The sequence below is a fragment of the Heterocephalus glaber genome, unplaced genomic scaffold (assembly GCF_053883595.1).
Source record: "Heterocephalus glaber isolate CG9 unplaced genomic scaffold, H.glaber_assembly_v1.0 deba00001004, whole genome shotgun sequence".
In the NCBI taxonomy this organism is placed as follows: Eukaryota; Metazoa; Chordata; class Mammalia; order Rodentia; family Bathyergidae; genus Heterocephalus; species Heterocephalus glaber.
In genome coordinates, this window is record NW_028258179.1 from 10,608,757 (window position 1) to 10,628,055 (window position 19,299).

The window sequence follows — 19,299 nt, forward strand, 5'->3', positions numbered from 1 at the left end:
CCACACAAACAAACAAACAAACAGACAAGGATAGAGATAGGCCGAAGTTAAAAGATGTAGAAAAAGCTACTCTGCAAATACTAAGCAAAGCAAGTTTTATATACTACACAAATACTGAATAAAATAGCAAGGTGAAAACCACTGCTAAATACAAGGCAGAAAATGCCATATGAACGAAAGGATAAGTGCCTAACAGCCTCAAAATGTAGTAAGCAAAGCAAGACTAACAGGATTTCAGGTGGCAGAGGGCCTGGGTGTGGCTGCCTCTGCACGCCGGAAGGCGGAAGGCGAGGGGAAGCTGCCCTACAGGCTGAGTGCAGTGGTGGCAGCTGCAGGAAGGCCCAGGTGAGGAGCCAGCTCAGCTGAGAAAGCTGCAGACCTGCACAGCCTGGCTGGTGGGAGGAGCATCGAGCAGCTGAGGCGCAGGACAGCAACGTGCCAGTGCCAAAGGTGCCTGGCAAGGTGTGTATAGCTCCGCCCCTCCCTAAGTCTGCACAGAAAAACCACCCGGACCTCGAGTAAAGCAGGAGAAAACAAGATGTCTGGTGGGTGCCGCAGGCACCTGCAGGGTCCTCTCGGAACTGGGCTGCAGAAAGGTCTCTCTAGGTCACCCGCCCATCTATCCACGCCTTCGCTGCACAGCACGTAGTGTGGACCGCAGCGTGATCATCCACATTTGCCAGCAGCAAACAGCCACGGCAGGCTGGAAATGACCCGCTCTAGTCCACTGCCTCAGGGGTACTTGGCGCAGGCCATGGCTCCCCTGCCTGAGCAAGCCTGGCTGGAAACCTCTCCACCCAGAGGAGAACCAAGGATTCAGCAAGCAGGTGTGGGAATCAGAAGAGGACGAGGAGGCGCCTCTTCCCACTGTCTGCCCTAGCTGTGCCCGTCCCCCTCCCCGCTCCCAGAGTCGGGGGACTGCAGAAATGCAAGCCTCAAAGCGGGACGGGGGGCTGAGCAAGAGTAAGGGGGCACAGCGTAGAGCACGGCAGTAAAGAAAAGGACACTGGGGGCCAGGGATTTAGCTCAGTGGTTCCGGTGCCTGCCGCGCAAGTGCAAGGGCCCAGCTAAGAAGAGAGGCATGAGCATATGGAGAAATGGCAGCAGAGAGCGCCACCTCGACAGGCAGGCCTCGTTTTAGGGTCCACCTGCTTCTGTGCAGAGAGCCAGGGGCGGCGGTGTGCTCTCCCTCGGGGCAGTGACCTGTCCCTCCCCAGGGCTCTCCACTCAGGCCTCACCTCTCTGAATTTGCGGTAGACCCGGTCACTCTGGTGAGCTCCGACTGTGATTTCTGGGAGATAGACAGGGATGCTTGTGAAATTCAGCACTTGCCTCTTGTCCTGAATCCTGAAAGACAAGACACACACGGGTCTCACCAAACCGTGAAAAGTGCTAAGTCTGATGTTTTAAAAATTCCCACACTAAGACAACCGCGACTAAGTCCCAAGCTTCCCTCTTGGACGCACAAGCTCTGTGCCAAAGACCTGGGCCTGTGTGAGATGCTCGCCACTTGGGAACTGAGGTGAGTCTGGCCCAAGCCCAGGGCCTCTGGTGACACGAAGGAGCCAAAGTGTGCCCTACACACAGGGACAGAGGAAGAAAGGCTATCTACGATCAGCGACGTCACAGTGCTATACACACAGGGAGCGTGCACTGAGAATGTGCAGTTCATGCCTGTCCGGGGAAAGACCCAGGAGCAGCCGCCGCCCCCAGCGCACCTGCCACTGCACACGCAGAGTTGTATGGCGTGAAGTAACCGGGCCCGGTGGAACCCGGGACCACAGGACCCAAGGCCTGGCCTGAGCTTCATTTTCTTGGCACTAATAAATACAAGTCAGGGACATTCTCCTTGCTTTACTACTTCATTTTGATGAGTGCTAAAATATTTATATTTGCCATAATTTGCTTATTTTAAATTTAATCTGAATATAACCTTTACACTTGAAGATGAAAAACATTTTTAAGCTTTTAGAAAGAAGCATTAAAAAAATTTCCTTTTTTATGGGCTCAAAACAAACAAAATAACTACTTCTATGGCCACTTTCCCACCCATGAGTTAGAAAGGCAGTAGGTGTTTCCCATTTGTGAAGGCTCCAGCGGAGGTTGTGATGTGCCTGGCTCTCCACCGGGCCTTGTGAGAAAGAGCGGAGGCCCGCCTGAGCCCAAGACTGGTCTCCAGGGCCAGAGACAGCTGCCCATGAGGCCTGGGTCATGCTTCCAGAGAGCCACAGAGAATGGAGGCTGGGGCAGGCTGAGCACTCCCAAGTGCCCCCACGCCATCAGGGCTACACTCCCGAGGGCCATCCCCCAGAGCAGGCGCCTGGGTCGCCATGCCTTCGTGTGTTCCTAGTGTAAATGTGGGGTCTCGCCTGCTCAAGCAAACAGCTGTAACAAATACCAAGACAAGACCGCTTTCTTAGTTTTGGTGTCAAGTTAGTTTTACCTGCCAAAAGATACTCAAATACTTCCAAAAACTCAAACAAGCAAATGGTAAAGTGTGTAACGGCCATACGGTGACTGCACTTTGCTAGACTGCTCTTTCTGGTTGTTACCAATGTAGTGCGGGCATCTGATAAAAGTCCGCACAGTACCAAAGAGAGGTCTCTGGCACTGCCCTCCCAGCTCGATGTTTCCAGAGGGAAGTGCTGGCGGCTCTCCTACTTGCTGTTTGCAGTATATTCCAGACACGTTTCAGTGATGTGTATGCAGTTACTTCATTGTTAACACAAACAATTATTCTATACTGTTATTACACAGTTTTTGAAGTGATCTCACAAAAAGGTCAACTAAAAATGAGGTTCATGCCTTAAACATTCATAAGTGTCAAGGTGGCTAGGGGATGTCTTAGTTTTCTCTAGAGTTGAAAATCCTAAGAAAATGCTAGAAAATGAAAGAACTTGATGGCTTGTATGAGGAACACGCAGAGTAACAGTGCCATCTACGGTGAGTACGGCAGAATTACAATTGACAACCCCAGAATCTCTTTGAACACAGGCTTCAGTGTTTTGAAGGTTTAAAAAGGAAAAGCTACTGCCATGACTGCACAGCACCTTCAAGCTGTCTCAGTGTATCAGCAGGTGCCAGGTGAGAAGAACAGCCTAGGGCACGGTTTTAGGAAACCCACAGGTCTGGCCTGATGTATTCTGGACTGGAGATAAACAAGGAACAAAGACACCAGGAAGCTCTTTATGACTCAGGAAGCAAAAAGCAGTGAAAAAAAACATTCTGTTCACAGAGCACTTAATTAGGAGGGATTCAAACACAGACTGAGAATGATGTCACCGTGAGCCACATGTGCAGCCCAGAAGGTAAGAGGCACCGAAGCCTGGTGTACAGTGTGAGGTGGAGCCATGCATTTTAAAACAACAGAGTGAGGCAGGGGGACATGAGGACATAAAACGGCAAATGAGGTTTATGACTCCACTGTTGCCCGGGCAAAGAAAGTCTAACTTCCCCACAGCCTGCTGTCCACTTCCTCCTGAACTGTGAGTTCTGAGTTCAGTCAGAGACACCGTGGACCCAGGCTTGCAGGCGTGCAGCACCGGAAGCCCCGACCGTGGAGCTGCTGCAGGGGTCTGGAGACCTCTGTGGGAAGGGAACGCAGACGGTGGGTGCCAGGGACCTCGAGGCGGCTCTGGTGAGGCCTTGCACATCTGGGCACCGAGCTGGCAATCGGTGACCCTCAGGTCTGAACCCCGTCCCCCGGAGGCGCCCGTCAGCCATGGGCCATGAATATGAGCACAAAATGCTGCCAGGACTGAGAACACAATCAGTGCCACTTAGTGTAAGCGTGCACACACACATAATTACACACTGACACACGTAACTAAGATGGTATAAAAATGTTCTAACCAGTAATTTGCTCAGGTTCTGCACAAAATGAGCATAACTGGTAAATGCCATGTTTACAATAATTATCTCAGAAAATTGGTTATAATTTTCACTTAAGAAATGGTAGTCAAATGAAAATAATCAAAATTACCATTGTAAAAAGTTATGAAACACGGGGGTGGGGGCAATAAAAAATGAGGAAAAGAAATGGAAAACCCCATAGCAAACTAATTAATTGAATGCTATACTTTATAAACTCTGGGAGAATTACAGGATCCTTCTCTATGCTACCATATAACTAAGTAATTACTAAAATTATGATTTTAAGACACGAATCTTGAACACGGTGCATAATCAAATCAGCACACATTCAGGTTGTACTTCGAAAATGATATGGTATTATCCCAGGAGGTCAAAAAGACATTCTCTAGTCTCAGTCAGTGTGTTAGGATTTCAGGACAGTCACCTCTCCTATGCGACAGTCACACTCGGCCCAGCAGCAGTCAACACTAACAGACAAGGGTCACACACACTCACTTGAACAGTACTGTAGAAGAGTTAAGAGGAAGCTACAGGGAGAGAGGGCGGAAAGGGGCTAAACTGGGCTTTGGAGAGCAGTAGGGTCTGCAGACCTCCAGCAGAGGGGCCAGGGCATCTCAGGTAGAAGTGCAGAACCAGGGCAGATGCCCCAGGTCTGAGTCAATGGAAAGGCACTGAATCTGGACTAGGCCCAGATGAGCCACCGACCCACTCTGCCGGAAGGAAAGAGGTCACTGTGACGTTAGTGACAAGTAACCCAAGGGGCATACATGAGATGGACAGGGCCAAGCCGGAAGCGACCGGAGACAGAGATCAGGAGGCACCGACCACCCAGTGGGGGAAGTAATAAAGGGAACACAGTGACCTGCAGGGTGTGACTCGGGGAGAGGAGGCTTCAGGCTGTGGTACAGCGGATCAAGGAGTCTGGGTCCCCAGGATTCAAGTCTGAACAGATGCACGGGACTCATGGCGCCAGGGCCTCCAGAGCACCAGCCTGTGGTCAAACGGGAGCTCCCCGAGCTGCAGTCTCCTCACCTGTAAGTGGAGGAAATGCTCCTGCACATCCTCCAGACACAACCACGTGGTGTGGTGGTGACTGCACAATCTCAGCTGAGCAGGCAGGATACCAACAGCAGTTACAAGAAAGGCAGGGCACTTAGCGAGGTTCAGAATGGCAGAGCACAGTGAGTCACTCCAGTAAATTCACCAACAGACACAAATATGAGTATAGACCAGAGTGGCAAACCTACAGCACACGTGCTGCAGCAGGCTGCTTGTATCATTGAAAGCTCTAGAAGGTTCGCCATCACTGGTCTAGACAAACAACAAGAGGAGACCGACAGTTTCAGCTTCAACAAAAAGTTTGGAAGCTGTCATTTCTGTTCTCACAACTAGAAAAAGCTGAAAATCAATTACAGGCATCCTTTAGTATCCTCAGGGGACTGGTTCCAGGAGCCCATGGGGACCAAAATGTGAGGATGCTTAAGTACCCTTACTAAACAAGGCATGGTATTCCCATGTAACCTACGGCATCCTCCGGTACCTCTGCAAGAATCCCTAGATTACCCACGATGCCTGACACAACGTAAACACCGTGTACACAACGGTCACACAATATGGTCTAGTGAATGACAACAAGAAAAAGCCTTCACATGTTCTGGGCCATCACAATTGTGGAATATTTCTATCCAAAGGTGGTTGGGTCTGGGTATATCGAACCCAGAGGCTGTGGAGAGCCACTGTCCTTCTCTTCGAGACAGGAACACCGTGCTGAGTGATCACAGCTCCCTAGGCGAGCTGCAAGTGGTGCTGCCAACGGCACAGCACTGCAGGCACTCTCCAAGGAACCCGTATGCTGAGAGGACATCAGAGGGACTCCTTCAAATGCTCAGTCGCGTCGAGAGAAGGTAACTGAGTGTGCTGATGCACACCGGAAATCCCAGCACTCTGGAGAGCTATGGTCATGAGTCTGAGCCCAGCCTGGGCAGCTCAGTAAGTAAGTCAGTGGGAACCTGTCTCAAAACAAATAACAAGAAAGGGCTGGGAACGCAGTTACGTTCAATCCCCAGCACCACTAAACAAAACAAAACAAAACCAGAAATAAATATGGCAAAAATGAATTCATAGACATCAAACTCACTTCAAATGTGAGGTCCAAATACACCCACTAGTAGACTGTCAGAGTTTATTTAAAAAACAAAACAAAACAAACAAAAAAACAAGACCCAACTACTTACTGTCTATAAGAAAATAAAGACTCAAAAATGTTAAAGAGATGGAAAAAGATCACCACACCCACATTAATCAAAAGCAGGAGCAGCTTTAATGATTTCAGACAGAGCAGACCTCAGAATAAAGAAAAGCATCAGGGATACAGAAGGGCATTACAAACTAAGAAGACATGCCCTCGAACACACCTACACCTGACACTGACGTACACGGGGTAAGGACTAATAGAACTCAAAGGAGAAACAGGCAAAGCTGGTACTGATGAGGTGGACCTCACAGCCTATTAGAAACCGACAGCCCTAGCAGTAGGGACCAACAAGGACACAGATGAGCTGGCCACCTCCCTGCGAGCCTCTCCATGTGCTGCTGCCCTGACCCTGCTCAGTCATGCAAGGCCCAGCCCGGCTTCACCTGGGCAGCTCATGGGGAGGTCTCTGGTGGCTTCAGTGCCCTTGGTCACTTGGACCCCGACCATGCACAGTCTTGTGACTCGGGGCTACTGCTCTTCACAGCCCTTATGACCACAGAGTTCTGTGTGTGTACTCCTCTCCACTAGAATACATCCTTTATTAAAACTGAATTTTATCTGATGCTACAACCTTTAAAGCTACAAGAGTGCCTAACACATACTGGACGCAAAATATTTGTTGAATGCTGGCCATCAATTAAGTAATGATCTGATTGGAGAATTCAAGAGCTGTTTGGAAGGGACAAGGAAAAACACCTCAGGACTGGTGGGTGCTAGTAACACCCAACTTGAGCCACAGTCATTTCAGAACCCTGTAGGTCTCTGCAACACACAAGCAGACCCAACACACTGCAGTCAGAAAGTGCCCGTGCCCTCCTCGGAGCCCAGCGCCAGGGAACTCACAGCATCTGCAGGTTATGAAGGGTGCGGTCATCCTGCTTCGGCCAAGGTCCTTTGTCCATCTTGAGGTATTCAATGTCCTCCACCACCTAAGGAAGAAAGGTTCAATTTAAACAACAGCCCCACTCTAGAGATTTAAACGAGGCCACACCATAGGTCATAAGCATCAGGCACACACTAAAGTCAAAGAGAATGCTACAGTCGCAACCCTGAAGAAATGGCAGGATGGAGGGCTGACAACGCTCCAGGACCGTGGAGTGGTGCAGAGATCACCTTTTGACCTGGAGAAGGAGGACAGAGTGGAAAAGGAATCCAAGAAGGTTGTGTTCAGGATGGGCTACTTGCCTCTTCCCAGGCAAGCTCGTGCTAGGAGGCAAGGCTGAGCCTCACAAAATGCAGCACTGGAACATCAGCACTTTCCAGAGACTCGACAGTCTCAGGCTCCAGGCTGACCTTCCAGAGAGGCAAACTTTACCTTCTTTCCCGAGACACCCAACACTGACCTCTCTCTAGTTTCAAGAACGTGAGCACATTCAATAACGAACTTGAGTATCAAGTCTTAGATACAAAATGCATTATTCCTCTAAGATACATCCTTCTAAACATTCTGTCAAGAGGTACAGAAATAATCCAAAAACAAACATCAGCATCACAGAAACAGCGTGGCAAAGGAGTAAAATGTAATTCACTCAGTCCAAGGAGAACAAGCCAAGGTCTCAAATGAATTCCCACAGTGAGAAGCAGCAGATGGTTTGGAGCAGGCTCCATGGAAAGGAGAAGCCTGCCCCCTGCTGGAAGTGCTCAGCCTGCACTGGCTCCAGGCCTCCCTGCAGAGAGGCGGCGAGGGGCCTGCTGGGCCAGGGCCACTCTGCACACTGGTGGCTCCAAGGCAGAGGAGCCTGCACCCCGCACAGTCCTCCAGAATTCCTATGCCTCTTAGTGTTTCGAATGTTCTTTACTAATTTATGCTTATGTATAATACAGACCTGCTTTTATCAAATGGATGTGCAGTTGCCACCGTACCCTCTAAGAAACAATCCATCCCCTACTTCATTTTTGACTTTGCCAAACCTAAGTAAGACACACACAGCCCTGCTTCTGAACTGTCCTGTTCCACAAGGACATTTATTAATTCCTGCACTGATACCACAGGGCCTTTATGGCTGTATTTTATAATACGCTTTTGTATTTGGGAGGGCAAAGGTCCTGAATTATTTATTCTTTCTCAGAAATTTTGGCTATTATTCATTAAAAGTTTCCTGAAAATTCCCCTGAGACTGACTAGAATTTCACAAAATGCAGACTTGAGAAAAGCTATTATCTTTAAATAAGTAAATCCTTCCCATTAATTAATCCAGGTTTCAACTTTATCACACATTTAATACAAAGGTTGAAGCAGATGATCTAAGGCTCTTTGTATCATTACCATCTATAATTTAAGATCACGGCAACTTAAGTCATTTAAAAAGAATCATAACCAAAAAAAGCAGCTAAACATAGGAAGCCAGTGTAAAAAGCATTAAAGCTAGGTGATGGTAATGAGCTGAGTAGATACTGCTTTTGGACTATGAAATAATGTCCCTAAAACCAGTACAAATGGAACTGATCATCAGATTTCCAAGAACATTATATATGAATCAAACTGAAGAACATTTATCGCCTTGTCATCCCTTTTCTTACCTTTTCTGTATCTTGGATTTCCCTTGCACTGTACACCAAAACCTCACTTTTCTCACTGTAAGAAAAAGCAAAGCAAAGTTCAACGTAAACCTTTCTAGGCTGAAGTTCTTGTCAGATAAACACAGGCCACTCCAGCCCCCCTGACCACTCCAAGGACACCATCTTTGGGTGGAGCACAATGCTCCTGAGGAGATGGACTACAGTAGTGGCGGTGTGCTCAGGCAGGCAGGGAGGACCACAGGTCTGTTTCCTAGCTCCCCTTCCCTGACTACACCGCCCTGACCCATACTGTCACAGGTGTGAAAGAACACAGCTGCCACTGACAGGGGACTAGGTACATGGCCACCTAACTGCCACACCTGTGTTCCACAACTGCAACTCCCATCACGGGACAGGGCACCTGCATCTCCTGGGACAGGGCACAGAGGATGGCAGGCAGGACACACAGTGATGGAGCTGCCAAAATCCAGCATTCAGGGACAGAGATAACCCATTTCAACTGAACTGTGCAAAAGAGGAGTGGCCACTCAGTTCTCTCACTCCTCAGTCCTCAGTCTGGACACTAGAAAATCACAACTGGACCCCTCTCCCCATCCCCGCGTTTTGTCCTTCTTCTCAAAGGTTTAGAGTGACCACGATGGACAGGGTGGGGCAGCTGGGAGATGACTGACCCACAGGCAGTATGTCTGGACCTCCCACACGAAGGAGCTGCCTCTGCCACACCTCCCGGCCATCAGGTGAGCCAGCCCAGGGGGCCTGTTGGGGTGCCCGTCATGCTGAGATGCAGGCCCTCAGTCAGTAAGCCCAGAAGACTTAGATTTGTTGGAAAACACCTTCCACCTTCTAGAGCCAGATAATGGAGAAATTCCAATGAAGTCCTGGGTTCAATTCCCAGCAATATATATAAAAAAATCAATTACATCTACTTGTTATAGGTTTCTTGAAACTTGATAAGACAAAGTCAAATCTTGTAGTGCATTTCGGAGAAGGCCTTGAGATCCCAGCCCACAAGGCTGTAGCATGACCGCAGGCTGAGACCCCACACACGGCCATGCCTATCACAGGGCAGCCTGGGACTCCACACCTAGCATGTACACATCGCACTGTGGGCTTTTGGCAACTGTTCATCTCAATGAGACAAATGTCCCACAAGCTCAGTGGCTGCCGTTAATCTATTCGGCTTGAGATGCCAGGCAGAATTCACTTCACCAATGGACAGAATCTATCTGCTCAAATGCAGCAAAGGTCAAGGGCTGTAATAACAAAACAAGTATATACTGTGACATTCATTTGGGAAACTAACAAATTAGAACCCAGGCATGAACATTCATGTATCTGCCTGTGTGCCAAGCACTGCCTACTTCTACTACTCTCACCGCGCGCTCCTGCAGAAGACAGTGACAGTGAGCGTGGTGCCCAGTATGTGTGCACCAGGGCTCTGCCATGCAACCAGAAACAGTGCAAGCGTTTCCTTCTTTAAGATGAATGGATGCATACTCTTAAGCTCTCATTTTTGTTATTAATACCGCTTTTGGTGCTGGGAATTGAACCCAAGACTCATGGACGCTATACAAGTTTTATACCAGTAGAGCACACCCAGCCCTAAACTTTTAGTTTATAGCAACTGTAATGTTCTACAAACAAGTATAAAGAAAAACCCCTTTTAAAATTTCATTTTGGTTTGCCCAGTACACTGGAAAAGAGGATTTGCAGAGGAAAAGTGCTGCGCGTGGGCCTGAGAAGGTGTTAATGGTGCCAGAAACCCGCAAGAGAATGAAGACAAATGCCAAATGAACGACCTTTCCGTGTCAGAGTGGGCCCACACTCCTGGTGCATTTTCCATTTGCAGTGGCTGAAACTGAGAATAAAGAAACCAACCCATCAACCTGGAAACTTGACAGGATTTATACTACGAAAACAAAAACAAAAGGCCCATTTCCCCGATGCTTTGTAAGTCTATCGATTCAGGGAAAAGATACACAAGCTCGGAAATCAGGATACTTACTCCACAAGTGTGGATTCTCTGCTCTTTACAAATAAACTATGGCACTGCACAACCAGGAGCCAGCAGTGACCATGAGCAGCCCCCATGAACAAGGTCCCCTTGGGACACTGCCAGCCAGCCATCCTTTGCAGGGACCCTGGTGCCAAGTCTGTGGAGCCACAGGAGACTTCCTCTGTGACTTCTGATGACATGTGGGCAACGATGCTGAGACTCGTCCTTTTCAAACCTCAGCTGCACACCAAGGCTGGCCCATTGGTGACAACATGCTGACACTCATCAAGGACAGCACACGAAACCAGGCCAGTGTGCTGGGGTGTGTGGCAGCTGGACTCAGCATGGCTGGTGTCACAAAGATCTAGTGAAACCGTCCTCAGGAACCACTTAGCCTGGCAGGACCCAGCAGAGGCTTCCAAACGCCACCTGGCCGTCAGTACAGCCTGAACCCAACTGTCGCAGTCAGTGAGGAGAGAGTTCTGCACTATCATCTGAACATGCGTGGTGAGGCGGAAGCTGCCAGTTTGGGCACTGTGGGAGGTGACACCTCCCTGGATCTCGGAGCCACCTTCAGCTCAGTGATACCGAACCTGAGACCTCAGGAGCTAAATACGAACTCGGCCAAGTGCATACGGCCCAAGGAAGTGGGGGACGCTAGAGCTGCCTCTCGGTGTGCCTCGCATCAGGGAGCTTGCAGGGCAAGGTCCAGAAAGTAACCACATGGTACCGGCACTCAGTCTCAGCCCGTGTGCAGGCTAAACCCAGACAGCCCATTCCCAACGGAGCATTTAGAAGGAAGCTCCTGCTCAGGGATGTCTTTATAGCCAGGAGATCTGCAAGAGGGATTTTTGGAACAGAACTTCTACAATCAACTATCTCTGCTTACGCAATTTATTCCATAGCTCCGTGTATTCACCTGGGCACAGATCTGCAAAATTGCTTTTCTCTGCACTCCTAGTCTTAAAAACAGAACAGTAGGATGGGTTAAAAGGAACCCATCGTTCTCCTGGTCTTTCCTACTGAAGAAAGAAGAGCTCACCACAAACAAGCATTGATGCTAATGGTAAAAAAATAAATTTTCAACTTAAAAACAAAACTTTCCTATAAAATTAGTATCTCATTTTTATTCACAATTTTAGGTTACTTTGACATTTCAAAGAAGGCATGAGAAGAAGCTTAAATTTAAAAGAAGTGTGAGAGACACCACTGAAAAGAAAAGCATTATTCATACAGTCTCACTAACTGGACTTGAGCGACAGCAGTAATGACTTCCCTCACACAGTAATGACTTCCCTCACACACCAATACCCCCAAGGGTCACAGAACGACAAGCTGGAGTGTGGATGAAAACACAGTTCCCAATAAGAAAAGGACGGACAGGGAAGGCTGAAAAAAGGTCCTGGCAGGGCGTCTCCAACTAACAGCTCTGAAGGGTGTCAGGAAAAGTGCCCATGGAGACTGATACCCTGTGAATTGCCTCTACAGGTCACACTGAGTATCTCGAGCCATCCTTCGAGATAGACATGAGTTTTACTTGCCACTTCAGTAAAAGTACACGAATACTCTAGTACTGAAACTAGACACAGATTAGAGCTCAGGTTTGTGTTTGGCACTAAGAAACTTTAAGAATATAACAAAACAGAAAAGTGAGAAATAAGCAAACCAAAAAACTGCAAAAATCGAACTGAAACGTTCCTATCATCCTTGTTTACAACACCCACGGCACTAGATGAGAGAAACAATCTGCCTGCCAAGAAGCCTTGGCCCATAAATCTGTGCTCACCTCATCTCACGCAGGAAGGTCTTCTTGTAGGCGTCCTCGATGTCCTGGAGATAGGCGGAGGGGATCTTCATTTCATGTGGCTAAACATAAGCACAAAGACCAAACTGGGGGACATTTAAACAGCCTCTTGCTTTCTACGTGCGCACATGCACCATGCAAACACACTCAAAGGTGCACTGCTTTCTTCTGACGAGCTGAGCACTGTGGGGACTTCGGGATGAGATGTGGCCCTTGGCACCAGCTGGAATGGGCCAAAGGATGGTGAACGTGCCAGCTGGCCGGGAAGCCACAGCCCCGCTTCCCTCCAGGGCCTCCGGGCACCCCAGAGCAGGGCTGGAGAGATACCTCCTTTGAAAGGCACTGCTTCCTGTCTTTCACGTTTACGTGGCCAAGGGCAGGCAAAAAAAGACCACAGAATCCCTGACTTGGGGGGACCGGCCCCCTCATCTGCTCTCTTCTGCTCTTGGCTTCCTCCTCTTCGTGACAGGCCCTCCCCTCCTCTCTCCATCCTTTCCCTCTCCTCTACCTTGTCCCCTGTTCTAACTCACCCCTTTATCATCTACAGTGTGCTAAGCCAAATTCAGAAAACTTAAAACCCAATTATGAGAGGCAAGTTTTAGTTTAAATTTAAAACTTCGTACACCTTAGCGATGCCAGAGGCTAAGTGGCACTAACTTTTCGTCCTGGTTGATCTTCGTGGCCTGAGCCTCTAACTGATGCACAGCATTTCTTTATGTCCTGCTTGCTCCAGCTCTCCTGGGAAGCATCAGCTCCTGGAGTGAGGAACTCTCCCACCTTGCCCCACACTCGGCCCCAGCACCCTGGTGTCCAGGGCAGGGGTGCTCAGTAAGCACTGTGGGACTGGGCCAACCATTTTACTTACAAAATGATGAAAACATTCTAGAACTGCATTGTGGTGGTAGTTATCACAATGTGGTAAATTGCTCAGTCACTGAGTTGTTCCCTAAAACTGGGTGAGTTTAATGAGGTATGTTACAACTCGAAAAAGCTGTTCAGAACAGACAAAAATTCCCACCTCCCATCGGCAGAGTATTTCCTGAGAGTCTGCAATCCCAGCAATGAGACCAGACACAGGGACTGTAAGACTCAGCGATGACACTTTCACATGCCGTCCCCCAAGGGGACCATGCCTGAAGGAAAACCACCAGGATCGGGAGCTGCTGGATTTCCAGCAAGGACTAGGCTCGGGGGAGGTATCGGTGCATGTCTACGTGCCCAACTAGCAGTGTGTGGGAGGCGCGAAGTACTAGTGGGGCTCAGCACTGGTTATAAAGGGTGGGAGGGTCCGAGGAACAGCACTGCAGACTTTGGATGGCCAAAGGACCCCAGGGCACTCTCAACCATCACAGAAATCTGACCCACAAAGACTAGATAAAATCTTCAGCATCATAACTCTGTCCTTGCCTTCCAAGTTCAGAAGTGATTTTCAGGTATTCCCATCAGTTATTCCCAGAGGTTGCTCAGTGGCAGGATGGATCGGAAGAGAAGTGAAAGTGGGACTTACTAATAACACACTGTCTCCTTGGTCCAATGCCTCCCGTCTCCCACAGCCAATTTCTAGCTGCTGACAGTATTCATCTAAGACTACTTGGGAGAAAGAATGTTGGATAGCTCAGCTTTGAACCTCAGAATTGGTTTTCAAGTTTTGCTAACAAAATAGTTATCTAGAAAATTCAACATATATGCCTTTAGTTTTATCAGTAAATATCAGTGTTAAAAACAAAGGTGTGAAAAGTTATTCCACTGGCAAATAAATATTTTAAACTCGCAGTTTCCTCTTCCCACATGATGGAATGTTCCTGAGAGTCTGAATTACTCACCACTTTAGAGCAAACTCTTAAACATGAGGGAAGGGACTGGGGAGGCTTAAACAGAGACCACTGCACCTCTCATATGAGCTTGCCCGGAGAAGAGAGTTGGTCTCACTAGACCCCGAGGGGCAGTAAAGGACGGCGGAGCCTGCCATTTGGAAAAGTACTTCCTGGCACCCGCGGGCACCTGAGCACTGAGACGGCAGTGAATGGACCAGCAGGCAGCCTGCATCTGCACCACAAGGCCAAAAAGACCGTGTTTCCTCCAGGCCAGCTCTGTAGCATGGAACCTAGCCAGCCCCGAGGCCAGCAGTTATCCCCAGCAATCCCCACCGGCCCTGCCCTGCGCACTGTGGGCAGGCGCTAGGGCAGCACAGCCTGTGCTGATCTCTGCACTGGCCACCAGCCTCCAGTGTGGCATGTGCCACCCTAGCAAACCTGTCCCCTAAAGGTCAGGGTGGTAGGGTGTGAGAGACCAATGCTCTACTGTCCACTGTGGCGCCTGTAAGCAAGGAAGAGGTTTGTTCCCTGCAGCAAGTGAAGGACTCAGAAACTGCTTTCCATCTGCAGAAGACACGCCATGAGACGCCCAGAAGGGAACCACCCACCCACAGGGGATGGTCAGGAGCCTTCCCCTCTTTATGGGGCAGCTCAGGGGACCGGGGACGACAGTGGGACTGGCAGCGCTGGGAAAGCAGCTCCTCCCCAGAGACGGTGGCAGGCTGAGCCCTGGGCCTCCAGGCCAACCACTCACACTCTCTTCAGCTTCATGGAGACCACCGAGTCCTGCCTGACTTGTAAGTGTGGATCTATGTTAAAAATAACAAGGACATACAAAAGAACGCTGTGTCCTTTGACGTAAAAGCCAACTTACATCTCCCTTCTTCTGGATCTGCTCCTGGATCTCTGGCACAGACATGTCGATGTAGACCACCACATGGGGAGGTAGGTACTCGGGGATGGTAAGTTTCTTCACCTCGTTGTAGTGGTTCACGCCTGGAACAAGGGACACCAGTCATCTGACCCAGACAGGCTTCTCCCACGTGCTCCTCCCAAAAGAGAGGGCAAAGCTTCCTGCAGTTCTGACCAATGAACCAATCTGTGATCGTCATATAAGAGGGGGAGCAGAAGCCATTGGCAGCACACAGGGCACGGCCACAGAGCCCGTGCATGCAGCAGGGCTGGGGCTTACCGCAGCTCACACAGCCAGCGGTGCTGCCCACCACCGTGTCTGCACACACAAGCCCAGGAAAGTGCTCAGCTCAGAGAGGCTACAACACCAGGATTTGACCTTGAGCTGACAGGTCCCTAAAGCACAAGCCTTGAGGAGAAAGGCACCAAGTGAGGCAAATGCCCTTCACCAAACACGCAAGCGCAGCACATTCCCTGTTATGCCACTGCCTGGCCCATCCACAGCACCACTCACACTGCTTCCGGATGTAGCCCTGGTTGTACATCGCCTCCAGGAAGACAAAGTCACTGTAGATGGAGCGCTCCAAGACTACACCTTGTCCTGTTTAAACACAGGTAAACAAAATTAAAAACCACAGATAAAAAGCACCAGAACTAGTAACTTCATTTCAGAAATGGATAAAGCAGTCATCTACAGTTCCATTTCCATACCAATTATATTAAAAAGACCATATGTGTATTCATAAGGGGGAAATCACTGGCAGAAACAAATGCCTTTTCAGTTCTGGTTCCGTTCTGTTCCCGCAGTCGGCTGCCACAGCCTCCAGCTAACGAAAAGGCACCTCTGCTTTCAAAGAAGTCACTTCCCCTCACTGTGCCCATCCTGGTCCTGGCCCGTCCCGCCCCAAACACGCTGCTCAGACTCCAGAATGGCCTAGGGCTCCTGCTCCTGTACCTCGGGACCACCACAAACCACCCGTGCTCTCCCACGCACCACTTCCGCCCAGCCTCCCTTCACTGCCTCCACCCTTGCCAGCTCCTGGCTGGCTCCAAATCGGGCCCTGTGCTCCAGCTCTCGACAGCTGCACTCTCCTTTGGGAGACATCACGGTCCCTGTAGGGCTCCCAAGGCTCCAGTGTCTCTCCTAGCCTTCTCTGACCTCACTTCCAGCCACTCCCAGCCTGGCCACAGTGGTCTCCTGACAAGAGACACACTGCTCGGGGCACAAGGTCCTTACCATCAGCCCTGTTGGACCTGGGCAGAAGCCTCTTAAACCCTCACATCTTGAAAAGTGAACCCCAGTCCCGTCCCCTCCCTAGAGTACCCACCATTCACTCACTACCTGTTATGCTTGTTTCCATGTTCAGCTTTTATCTCCCTACTAAAATAAAAGCCACCTCCCAGGTTCCTGGAATGGGCCCAGCACATACTAGACACTCATCAATATTTAATAAATAAACTAATATAGCATAAAAGAAACCAAACCAGTTTCATGTAACAAGCAAAATGTGTCTATTTAGTATTTTAAAAGTGCAGTCAGAAAACTGAGTGAAGTATACTTCAAAAAGAAACCAGAGTGGCCTGAATGCCAGCATCGTACCCAAGCTGCTGCACAGTCCCCAAGTCAGGGACTGCCTGGTGCAGAACCCCAGCAGGTAGGACACAGAGCACACATCTCCTTAGGGGGACACTAAGCAAAGAAAAGAGAATCACTCAGAAAATGTGGGAAAGCCCAAGAGCTGCCGGCACGGCTGCTCAGGAAAGGGTCACCCTGTGTTCCACGGACGCACACTGCATGCAGGGGAACCCCACTGCCATGGGACCCCATGGGGCCAATTCTCCCTTGACAGCTGAGCTTCTGTGTGTGCACACTTCTCGGGGGCTCTGATGTCACCCGTGGCAACCATGCTACATCAAGTGGACACAAAGTCGTAATAATCACCCCTCTCCACCTTTCCCACACACAGACAGGCCATTGGCTTCCATCTGTGAAATCAGAAGCAGTGTGGCATGGTAGCTTTGGCTGAGCACTGATTCTCAGGGTGTCCTGGGGTCAGCCCCAGTGGAACACACACTGCTGTTTCCCATGGGACTGACACAGTCCCTGCTGGATTCTGACCTGGTGTGCACATGTACAACCTATGTCCCTGCCCTCTGTCCACCTCTCTTCACTCCAGATTTCATTTCCTTGCTGCCCTTCTCCCAGGCTGAGAGTGGGCTACCTCAAAACACAGTTCTTGTCGATGGCTTCCCACAGGGGCCCACAAGACCTGCACATTCTGCCTCTCCCCACTTCCACTACCTTTGCAAGTCCTAACTACTGCCTGCAGCTTTATGGTGAATTCCAGTGGAGCTCTCAGCCCTCCAGAACAATCCCAGTCTATTGTCGATGTATGTCTCAGGACCCACACTTCCTCTTCAACAGTCCCTTACACGTCCTCTCCCACATCTTCCCTCCCAGTCCCTTACATGTCCTCTCTTTCCTCCGTTACTTTGACACATTTCATTTATATGCTTAACAAGTGGCATAGAAATATCACACAATCCATATCTCTCACTCCGATACACACAATGAAACAGTATTTCATTAATTACAGGATGAAGCAACAATAACATGGCTTCCGAGGAATGTATGATCTTACTGGAGAGCACATGCCTCACTGGGAACCCTCACAGAACAGCTCTACTTACAGCAATTTGAAACAGCTGAATTCTACACAAGCTTGCGCTCAAACACTCGACAGCCAGCTGAGCCCCAGTACTCACCTGTGCTCAGCAGGTGCTCCAGGGCATCTGAGTACTGCAGGAGGCGACTGGCGTACAGCCAGGACTGCAGGCGGTAGCTATTGCCATCATTGCTTTGTGGATTATCGTAGAACTTCTCCAAGCTACAGCTGCCAGTGAACTCTTCATCCAGGGGTTTTCCGTCTCCCGTGACGCTGGCTGCATAATGGATCCCTGCTTCGGGAAAGTGCTTCAGGCCTGGGAAGAAGAACGTCTGGATGAAGCAGGAGCAGCCCGTGCCCCCTCACCGAGGGCAGCCTTCCTGAATGGGGAAGCCCCTCACACCGTGCTTCACTGGAGACAGCCCGCCTGAGGGCGGAAGGAACTTGAGGGCCCTTGTGCAAACTCACCCCAAACCCACAGGATCTCGTAACCATGGGAGCCCCACTGTGCAAGCACCAGCCGCCACCAGATGCCACAGAAAGGCAGTGAACAAACACCCATGGGAGGACCTGGGAGGGACTCGTCCCTCCAGTCTGCCCAGGTGCCCGAAAGACTGACAGCACATCTCAGTCTGTGTCGGGGCCTCTCACGAAGCTCACCAACAACTGCCCCCATGGAAGTGCCCCGCCTGCAAATTTGCAGCCCAGGTCAAATCCAAGGCAAACTGACATCTGGCATGGGTTCCCCACCCCCCAAATCTGAAAAACGAAAAAAAACTTTTCCAATAAACATTTCAGAAATGTAAACTACCTGCCTTAGGCCCAATCCTACCTAGTAGATACTTAAGTAAAATCAAAGTGAGATAAACAAACATGTATCTGAGAAAAAGGTGCCATTCTGCATGACATGAATTCATACCTAGACTCTCCGCTATTGTTTTTGCGACCCTGCCCTTCCCAGAACATATGTTGCCATCCACGGTTATCACTTTGCTGTCTTTAGTCAGTTTTTTGGATGCCTTGTCACCAAGAAAGTTCGCCAAAAGCCCATACCACAGCTTGCACTGTACACTGGCATGAATTCGTCCCTGAAAGACAACATCACACAACACAACGTGACCATTCTGGTTACTGTAGGCATTAGGAAACATGAGGTAAAAATATCAGCATCAACATCTTCACTGCCCGTTCACTGTCTGATGCTCTGACTGGCTTCCTCCCCCATACAAGTCCCCTAATGCTGACCTGCTGTTTCTCTGTTCACTGCTGAGTCCTCATGGCCTGGGGTGAGTATGCTTGCTAGGCTCCATGAAGACTGGAGGGATAAGTGGATGGACAGAGGGACGATGCATGGATAGACGGACGGATGGGTGGGTGGGTGGAAAAATGGAGAGAGAAGGGGCTGGAGAGACAGGGGAGGGAAAGATTTCCAGTCTCGGTTCCTGCCCTGAGCCTCTGAA

General features: G+C 49.7%; 1 protein-coding gene across 4 annotated transcripts in view; it reads right to left on the reverse strand.

Annotated features, from left to right (window-relative positions):
• The window catches only part of Ndufa10 (NADH:ubiquinone oxidoreductase subunit A10), a 40,233-nt gene that overhangs the window by 17,547 nt on the left and 3,387 nt on the right, over window positions 1-19,299 (reverse strand). For all 4 annotated transcript variants that reach the window (XR_002390429.2, XM_004868426.4, XM_004868425.4 and 1 more), the window contains exons 2-9: window positions 18,759-18,927; window positions 17,940-18,155; window positions 15,688-15,774; window positions 15,136-15,257; window positions 12,430-12,509; window positions 8,648-8,702; window positions 6,971-7,056; window positions 1,239-1,347 (exon numbers count right to left, since the gene is read on the reverse strand). Coding sequence is in view for 3 of the 4 variants with exons in the window: in XM_004868426.4 (XP_004868483.1) it covers window positions 1,239-1,347; window positions 6,971-7,056; window positions 8,648-8,702; window positions 12,430-12,509; window positions 15,136-15,257; window positions 15,688-15,774; window positions 17,940-18,155; window positions 18,759-18,927 (924 nt within the window). In the remaining variant the exon portion in view is untranslated. The remainder of the gene's footprint in view (window positions 1-1,238; window positions 1,348-6,970; window positions 7,057-8,647; window positions 8,703-12,429; window positions 12,510-15,135; window positions 15,258-15,687; window positions 15,775-17,939; window positions 18,156-18,758; window positions 18,928-19,299) is intronic.